Source organism: Penaeus japonicus, unplaced genomic scaffold (genome assembly GCF_977035675.1).
Source record: "Penaeus japonicus unplaced genomic scaffold, GWHDUDI00000001_assembly GWHDUDI00000003, whole genome shotgun sequence".
NCBI classification, from domain to species: Eukaryota; Metazoa; Arthropoda; class Malacostraca; order Decapoda; family Penaeidae; genus Penaeus; species Penaeus japonicus.
This window is the reverse complement of record NW_028234405.1, coordinates 2397031-2407030: the sequence shown is the minus strand read 5'-3', so window position 1 is coordinate 2407030 and position 10000 is coordinate 2397031. Positions and strand designations below refer to the sequence as shown.

The following is a 10000-nucleotide window of genomic DNA, read 5'->3' as shown; positions in this document are numbered from 1 at the left end:
CTACTCTAGCTCAATCCTGTGTATCAAACACTATAAAACACTCAATATCACTTCTCTTCACTATCAATCTCTATCTATACTCTAACAAACTACCTCTCTATCACCACCACTAAATATCAACTATCTTCTATCTATACTATATAGTACTATAAATCCTCTATCTCTCTAACTCACACACACACACAAACACACACTATAAAACTCACACACACAATCAATATCACCCATCTCTTATATATATATGTATATTATATTTATATATACACAACCAACATACACACAATCACACAAAGACACTCATCACACTCACGTGTTGTACGAATACTAAACATCACCCACTCAAATTGACAAAATCATAACGAACATTACGCATAAACTCATAACTAAACACACACACCCACTACACACTACAACACAAATCACACACTCAAACACTACACCACGAGCACACACACAACACACACACACCACCCCCCCCCCCCCCCCCCCCCCCACCCCCCACCCCCCCAACCAATTCAACCGTCTCTCTCTCTCTCTCTCTCTCTCTCCTTCTGTAACTCACACTACCCTGTCAAGTTTGTAAGATTATACTGTATGATGTGATGATTCTGCATCAATCGAAGTGCGAGAGTGACGCAGCTCTGTAAATAGCCCGGAGAAAGGCAGATGTAGGCTCATGTTTAGTGATATTAAATACTATATGATGTGAAACCCACGCACGTTGGGTAGTGTGCGGGCGTCCGCGAGATCTGTCTGGTGCATACATCACGGAAAGTGAGAGGGAGAGGGAGAGGGAGAGGGTGAGGTGGAAGGAGAGAGGGAGAGGGGGAGGGTGAGAGGGAGGGGGAGGGGGGGAGAGTGAGAGGGGGAGGGGGAGAGGGAGAGTGGGGGAGGGGGAAAATGAGAGGGAGAGAGGGAGAGGGGGAGGGAGAGGGTGAGGGTGAGAGGGAGGGGGAGGGAGAGGGAGAGAGGGTGAGGGAGGGAGAGGGGGAGGGAGAGGGGGAGAGGGAGAGGGTTAGAGGGTGAGAGGGAGAGGGGGAGGGAGAGGGTAAGAGGGTGAGGGAGAGGGAGAGGGAGAGGGAGAGGGAGAGGGAGAGGGAGAGGGGGAGAGGGTGAGAGGGAGGGGGAGGGAGAGGGTGAGGGAGGGTGAGAGGGAGAGGGTGAGAGGGAGAGGGTGAGAGGGAGAGGGTGAGGGTGAGGGAGAGGGGGGGAGAGAGGGTGAGGGTGAGAGGGAGAGGGAGGGAGAGGGAGAGGAAGAGGGGGAGGTGGAAGGAGAGGGGGTGAGGGTAAGGGAGAGGGGGAGAGGGAGGGGGAGGGAGAGGGGGAGGGGGAGGGGGAGGGTGAAGGAGAGGGAGAGGGAGAGGGAGAGGGAAAAAGGAAGGGCAGAAGGAGAAGGCGAGGGGGAGGGAGAGGGAGAGGGAGAGGGAGAAGGAGAGGGAGAGGGAGAGAGAGAAGGAGAGGGAGAGGGAGAGGGAGGGAGAGGGAGAGCGAGAGAGGCAGGGAGAAGGGAATGGGGATAGGAAGAGGGAGAAAGAAGGCTAATAGGGAGAGGGAAAAAGGAAGGGTAGAGGCATAGGGGGAGGGAGAAGAGGTGGGGGAGAAGGAAAGGGGGAGGGGAGGGGGAGATACACATGTATACACATATACTTATATACATATATACATACGTATATATAAATAAATAAATATATATATAAATATATATTATATATAATATATTTATATATAGATATATATACATATATATAAATTATATATATATATATATATATATATATAAATATATATTATATAAATATATATATATATATTATATCTAATATATAATATATATATTATATTAATATATATATTTATATATATATATACATATCTAAGTATACAAATATACTTATATATTTATAACATATGTATTATATATATCTAACTATCTATATATATATATAATATATATTATATATTTATATATATATATATATTAATATTATATCTTAAATATAAAAATAACATCATACACTACATACACACAATCTCACATACACACACAACATCACATACATCAACACACACACACACAACACACACACACACACAACACACACACACACACACACACACACACACACATATATATATACTCAAATATACATATAAACCATACATACAACTCATCACTCACACCACACACACACTACACACAACTCATCACACCCACACACTCCCTCTCACTATTATATATATATATATAATATATAATATATATATATTTATATATATATTGATATATATGTATATATATGTATATATATGTATATATAAGTTATATATCATGTATATATTTATATATATATATATATATATATATATTTATATGTTATATATATAGTATATATATGTATATATATGTATATGTATATGTATATATATATATATATATATATATATATATATATATATATATATATATACACATATACATATATACACACACTCTCTCTCTCTCTCTCTCTCTCTCTCTCTCTCTCCCTATCACACCACATGGCCAAAGCACAGTGATCCCTCGCTCCTCATCGCTACAAATCGCGTTCGCTAACGGCGCCCATTTCACGAATCGAGGTCACTCCGAGGGTCAGGGGGTCACGGGGCCAGATACCCTAAAGGAGCAAGTCGTGACGCACGAGGGTCGAGGGGCGTGGGTGTGCTGGGTGGCCTCCGAGTGGTCGTCGTTTGTTTGGACGACCTCCATGAGCTCAGCGTGTGATGGACTACCCTCGGGGGGGAGCTGGGGGTGGGGGGTGGAGGGGGGGAGCTGTTGAAATGAGTATCGCGTCGTGACAGTTATCTCTGTACGTGTGGGAGATCTCCGTGTGTACTTGGCGCCGATCATGGGGCGGCGTAATAAGGTGGTCAGGTTATCCTAGTGGGAGTGTCCTACAGGATGTTGTTCTTTTGTTTGTTTGTTGTTGCTGTTGTTGTATGATGATAGATTGAAAAGGATGACAGTGGGTAATTGTAGTTCTGGACATGTGTAAGTCCACTAGCGCGAAAGGTAGACAGGAAGGGGCATTCGTGCAAGTTTTTTTTTTTTTTTAAGTGAGGAATAGTGAAGGGCGACAAAGGGCATTGAGCGTTACTTACGAGGGCGGCAGGACGGTGGTGGGGGCCTCGGGAGAGTAGCCGGGCTTGTCGAACACGAAGAGCACCGGCGGCTCCTTCGTCTGCACCTCGTACTTGGACTCCTCATCGGAGTCGTAGTAGTACTCGAACTCCTCGTAGTCGTACTCCATGGAGCGGTGGTAGATGTCCTCCCCGTGATCCTCGATGAGTCGGGGGACGTTCGGGGTGAGGGGGGCGTAGGGCCCTGGGAGGAGACGAGGGCCGTAAGGGTAAGGGTTATTTCGACCCTCTTGGTTGCGAGGATAGATCGGGGGCACAGGGCGTGGCGGCGAGACCTTATTCGACCTGACGGGGATGTCGCTCTCCTCTGCGCCGAGGTCGTCGAGGTCGTCGTCCCACTCGAGGGAGGGATTGGGCCTCAGGCTGCCCCCCCTCCCCACGGGGATGGGACTCACGAGATTCATGGAGGACAGCGTCGGCTTCGCGGTCTCGTCTGGGCGCTGCTCCCCGAAGTCGTAGTACTCGAAGTCGCTGGGAATGAAGTCCTCGGGCGGGGCTTCGAGGCCTGCGAGTTCGTTAGGGCTGATGATGCCCAGCAGAGCATCGTCCTCCGCGAGCGCTTCGAGGTGTGGGGCGTCTTTTCCAGGTGGGCGCGGTGTGGGCGTGGGCGTGGACGTAGACGTCAAGGGCGGAGGAGTGAGGACAGGAAGATCATCTCTGACGTCATCAGGATCCGCAGTCTCCGCGCCGACGTCATCCGGCACTTCGTCGGAATCATCTTCAGTCTCTCTGATTTCTCCTTCTTCCTCTTCTCTGTCTCCCGTTTCATATTGCTGAGTGGCGATCGACTCCTCCTCGGGTCGGACGTCCGAGAGAGGACTCGCCCTCGGCATCTCATCGAGTGGGACGTCCTGCTCTTCGCTCTGCATCACGTCTTCTTGCTCGGCAGTTTTCGCGTCATCATTCGTGAGAGGATGAGAAGCCTCGCCATTCGCGATCAGCGTCGTGCTCTTGATGCGTCCCTCGTCCCAACTTCTTCTTTCGGATGTCGAGTCGGTGAGTAAGGTGGGTGTCGATAAAACCTCTCTCTTCGAAGGTTCGGTAGTTGTTGTGAAGGTTTCAGGCGTCGCTGTGGTGGTAGTGGTTGTGGTTGTGCTAGTGGTAGTCGTAGTGGGAGGAGCACCGGTCGTAGTGGTAGTGGAGGGAGTGGTAACGTAGGGTTCCTTCGGCGGAAGAGGCGTGGTCGAGGCACCCACAGCAGCAGCAGGTTCCCCGAACTCCCCGGACTCGTTCAAGGGCAGCGGCCACGTGAAATTAGCATTTTCCTCACTGAACGGCAGCGCGCTCATGTTGAAGGCCGCGTCGGTGAGGTTGGCTTCCTTGTTCTGAAGGGCGTTCTCGAGGGACAGCAGCCCCGCCAGCCGCAGCACGAACATGGCCATGGCTCCAGCAGGCTCTACCATGCCGTCTCCTGGGGGGGAAAGGAGCAGTCTATGTACATCATCAGGCACATTTTGAAACATTCATACGGCTTCGCGAGCTAAGACAGTGTAAGCAAGATGGAATCTTACTTGCGACGAAGTGTTTATTGTACTCTTTTTGCGACCTCTTAATTAGATGACATAGATCAAGAGGCGCAGGAAGTATCGTTTGCAATTGCATTCCAATCCGCTCCGTTGTCTTAGTAAGATTTAGAACAGACGCAGAATAAATACACATACATAACGATACAGAGGAAAACGACACAAATAAAGTGCACAGTGGATGAACAGACAGATCAGACAAGCAAGCAACATAATAAACAAAACAGAAATGAGACCGCCACAACTCTTGATGCAAAGCTTATAGTATCCAACATCATGCCAGTTTGTTGCAAAGCTAAAAATGGAGGCCCTCCTGTGATACAAAATACATTGTCACCCGCTATCAAACACGCGATAAGATCACCCGCCACCGAACATGCACACAGATGTTAGTTTTGGAGAGATAAAAAGCTGCTGAAATCTTTGCTCATTCGTTTCTCTTTCGTATCCAAAATTAAGATTTGCGACATTTTTTTCTTCTTTTTCTCTCTTTCTATTTTTGTCCTCGTGCATTCGCGATTCTGCAATGTGCATGCACGTCATCGGTCACGGTCAAGTGTCACGGGTTGAGACTTGAAAGGATTTGATTTATGTCCGCTTCGAGATGTGGCGTTTTGCCTTGCGTCCGCATTTCTTCCCTGGCGCCTTTTCGAGTTTGCTTTTTGAGAAGGAGGAGAAAGCAAAGAATCACGGAGGACTTTCGTGCAGCTACATGAGGAGTTTTTAAAGGATCCGAAGCATAATATATCAAACCGAAACTACCCAAGGGTTCTAACTGCCGCGCTCCCATAGTGAAAGGCACAATCTAGACCATTAACCCCCTCCCTCCACCCCCAAATGAAAAAAAAAAACGTTATTAATAGCCCGGATTACATTTAACTGCCTGATAATCTCGAGAAGAGCGGTTGTTTACCTTCAGGACTCAGCGAAGGTTGTTGGTTCAGATTAGAAGTGCATCTGTCCTCACCCCCCCTATACCCTCCCCGTGTCCCCTCTGTAACGCCCATCCCCCAACCCCCTAAATAGTCCTTGTTTCTGCTAGCGGTTGAGTCACCGTATAAATAAACATAAGGCTTTTGAATACCGTGTCCACTGCCCCTTTACCCTTACCCCTTTCCCCCTCCACTCCCCTTTCCCCTTCATCCCTCTTTCCCTTCACTCTCCTTTCCCCTCATCCCTTTTTTTAAAGCCCTCATCCCTCTCTCCTTCCACTCCCCTTTCCCCTCATCTCTCTCCTTCAACTCCCCTTTCCCCTCATCCCTCTCCCCCTCCCCTCCCCTTTCCCCTCATCTCGCTCCCCCTCCCACATCCCTTTCCCCTCATCCCTCTTCCCCTCCACTCCCCTTTCCCCTCACCCCTCCCCCAGTCCCCCCTCATCCCCCACCCCCACCCCTCATTCCCCCACCCCAATCCCCCACCCTCATCCCCCAACCCCCACTCCTTTCCCCTCCCCCCTCTCCCTTCTCCCCTCTGTTTCCCCTTGTTGTCTTGGCTGCACCGCTGGTTACGCTTCATAAACACGGGAATTTGATCCGAAAATGATGGGACTTCTTCTGTGCCTTAATGTTTTCCATCAGGGAGAAAAGCGACTCTGAGGCATGGCGCTTCTTTTCTTTCTTTCTCTTTTATTTCTTTCGTTTTCTTTCACTTTCTCTCTCTTCCTTTCTTTCTTTCTCTTTTGCTTTCTCTTTCTCAGTCTCTGTTTCTTTCTGTTTCTTTCTTTCTTTCTCTCTCTCTCTCTCGGTCTCTATCTTTCTTTCTCTCTCTCTCGGTCTCTATCTATCTTTCTCTCTCTCTCTCTCTCTCTCTCTATCTATCTATCTATCTATCCATCTATCTTGGTCTCTCTCTTTCTTTCTCTTTCGTTCTCTCTCTCCCTCGGTCTCTCTCTTTATCAGTCTCTCTCCCTCTCGGTCTTTCTCCCTCCCCCTCTCTCTATCCCTCTCCTGTCCCTTCCCCCTCTCCCTCTGCCACTTCACTTTTTGAAAGAGCAACTTGGAGTGCTCTATCGATATTCATTCCCTTTTAGCAGTGACGTTTATACTTCATTAATATCTAAATATTTTCTCCCTCACTCTCTCTCTCTCTCTCTCTCTCTCTCTCTCTCTCTCTCTCTCTCTCTCTCTCTCTCTCTCTCTCTCTCTCTCTCTCTCTCTTTCCTCCTCCAACCCTCCCTCTTTCTCTCTCTCTCTCTGCTGCTGCTCTCTCTTTCTCTTCTCTCTCTCTCTCTCTCTCTCTCTCTCTCTCTCTCTCTCTCTCTCTCTCTCTCTCTCTCTCTCTCTCTCTCTCTCTCTCTCTCCCTCCTTTCTCTTTCTCTTCCTCTCTTCTCTTTCTCTCTCTCTCTCCCCCCTCTCTCTCTCTCTCTCTCTCCCCCCCCCCCTCTCTCTCTCTCTCTCTCTCTCTCTCTCTTTCTCTTTCTCTTTCTCTTTCTTTCTCTCACTCTCTCTCTCGCTCTCACTATCTCTGTTCTTCTCGCTCTCTCTCGCTCTCTGTTCTTCTCTCTCGCTCTCTCTCGCTCTCTCTCTCTCTCTCTCTCTCTCTCTCTCTCTCTCTCTCTCTCTCTCTTCTCTCTCTCTCTCTCTCTCTCTCTCTCTCTCTCTCTCTCTCTCTCTCTCTGTCTCTCTCTCTCTCTCTCTGTCCCTCTCACACTCACTCACTTTCACTTTCACTTTCACTCTCTCTCACCCTCTCCTTCACCCTCTCCCTCCCCCTCCCCCTCTCCCTTTTCCACCCTCACCCTCTCCCTCCCCCTCTCCCTCTCTCTCCCCCTCTCCCTCTCCCTCACCCTCACCCTCACCCTCACCCTCACCCTCTCCCTCACCCTCCCCCCCTCTCCCTCCCCCTTCCCATCTCCCTTTCCCTCTCCTTCTCCCTCTCCTTCTCTCTCTTTCTATACATTTAAATATCTCTTTCTTCTTACGACTTAGTCCAAGAGAACAGGCAGGCGAGGGAGCCAAGTCACCTGTCCGGACGACCTCCCCTGGGTCGTCGTGGTGGTCTGAGGCTCAGTATTGCGTCTTTATGATGCAGGTCGTACTTTTCTCTCGCGTGCTCTCGCTCTGGCTTTCGACTTTCCCTGATTTTTTTTTTGTCGTTTTTTTTTCGTCTTTTTCTTTCTTTTTCTTTCTCTCTGTATCTCTGTATCTCTTGTTTTCTCTTTATCTTTCTTTATATTTCTCTCTCTTTCTCTTTCGTTCTTTCTCTCTTTCTCGTTCTTTCTCTCTCTACCTTTCTTTCTCTCTCTCGTTCTTTCTCTTTCTCTCGTTCTTTCTCTCTCTCTCTCTCTCTCTCTCTCTCTCTCTCTCTCTCTCTCTCTCTCTCTCTCTCTCTCTCTCTCTCTCATTCTTTCTCATTCTTTCTCTCTCTCTCCCTCTCGTTCTTTCTCTCTCTATCTTTCTTTCTCTCTCTCGTTCTTTCTCTTTCTCTCGTTCTTTCTCTCTCTCTCGTTCTTTTTCTCTCTCTCTCTCTCTCTCTCTCTCTCTCTCTCTCTCTCTCTCTCTCTCTCTCTCTCTCTCTCTCTCTCTCTCTCTCTCTCTCTCTCTCTCTCTCTCTCATTCTTTCTCTATCTTTCTCTCTCTCTCCCTCTCGTTCTTTCTCTCTCTATCTTTCTTTCTCTCTCTCGTTCTTTCTCTTTCTCTCGTTCTTTCTCTCTCTCTCGTTCTCTCTCTCTCTCTCTCTCTCTCTCTCTCTCTCTCTCTCTCTCTCTCTCTCTCTCTCTCTCTCTCTCTCTCTCTCTCTCTCTCTCTCTCTCTCTCTCTCTCTCTCGTTCTTTCTCTTTCACTCGTTCTTTCTCTTTCTCTCGTCCTTTCTCTCTCTGCATATCTTTTTCTCCCTTTCGCTCTTTCATTTTTTTTTCCAATTTGATGGACGGATTGCAAGCGAGGGTCTAATTAATGGCATATCCCTTGTCAACACACAGGACAGTCTAATCAACAATGTTTGCAATTAAACTGATTAACGTGAAATATGCAATCCTGAAGATAAGAAGCTAACAAAATACAATTAATTCTAAAGACCGAAATGGAATCGCAACATACGAATATATATTTCTTATTTTTCTTTATTTTTTCTCTCTTATATCAACATATTTTGTTTGTTTTTGTCTGTGTTTTTTTTTTTTTTAACGTATCATTCTTCATCATCTATTTGGTCGGCACTTTACTTACTTGCAACACAGCATATATTTTTATTGTTGGTTGGGCCATTCTAGCATGACAGGAATACAGATGATCTCATGACACTGCAATTCATCACGAATTATTTATCATGCGGACACATGGCATAAAATTATCTTAATCAACGATAGACAAACACAGCTGGGAAAAGTTCACCCTCTGACGAGCGACGGTCAGCTGATCAATATGCAATATTAGTTGTTGAATTCTCGTGAAAGATTATTCGAGTTTTTCGATATCAATAAGTGAAGTAGGTACGTTTTGTCAGTTTTTTTTTATTTTATTTTATTTTTTTTGGTTAAATTGCAATTGGTTGGGTTGTGTTGGCTGGGACGTTATAGGTTAAAGTAATTGTAGTTATATTGGGGGGAGATATAATACTAATATTGAAATGATATTTGAAGAATAACTAAGAACAATAAATAACTGAAGGATAGGGTCTTCATTATTAATAAAACTTGACGTGACATCAGTTGTTATTAAAAAGAAGTGTCACACACAATCAACTCGCTTGTCTGTTTGGCGCGTGAATATGATTTGCAGTTCTGTCTTAATTTCTAGACGAAAAATAGCATACTGAATATTATCTAGCATGTACAAGGTTGCATTTGACAGAATGAGATGAAAATATTGGCTAGAATAACTTACAAAATAATGATAATGAGGGGTGTGTCTCCTTTGATAAGAGTGAAGGAGTTCTTAACCAAACCTCTACTTACTATATTAAAATTGATAGAGAAATAAACATATATACAAGCAAAACAAAATATGACGGAGTGTCTGTGTATATCATGAAGTTGACACAGGTAGTGCAACAGTAAGCTTGCATGTTTAAATTGCATTTTCTGATATTTTTTGGGTACATCTAACTGTAAAAAAAAGAACTTTATAGTATATTAAACCTGAGTTCTCATTTGAAAACTAAATACATAGGAAAAGTTACACATACTTTTAAATAACTCACCTTTAGTATTACCACCACGACGAAAATAAAATCAGTGAGGCTGTCGTTGTATAAAGTTATATAGTGGTTTGAGAACGTCAATCACATCTCACTCTCTCATGCTTGATTTTGCCTCCTATTTCTGCGTTCATTGCCTATTAGTTTATTTTCTGTCCTTCATG

General features: G+C 45.8%; 1 protein-coding gene across 1 annotated transcript in view; it reads right to left on the bottom strand.

The window, feature by feature from the left end:
* LOC122246191 (uncharacterized) overlaps window positions 1-10000 on the bottom strand; it is a 35938-nt gene that overhangs the window by 25478 nt on the left and 460 nt on the right. Inside the window, exons 1-2 of the mRNA XM_086554581.1 lie at window positions 9840-10000; window positions 3139-4588 (exon numbers count right to left, since the gene is read on the bottom strand). The exon at window positions 9840-10000 is cut by the window's right edge and continues 460 nt beyond it. Of these exons, the coding sequence (XP_086410707.1) occupies window positions 3139-4580 (1442 nt within the window). The 5' untranslated portion in view covers window positions 4581-4588; window positions 9840-10000. The remainder of the gene's footprint in view (window positions 1-3138; window positions 4589-9839) is intronic.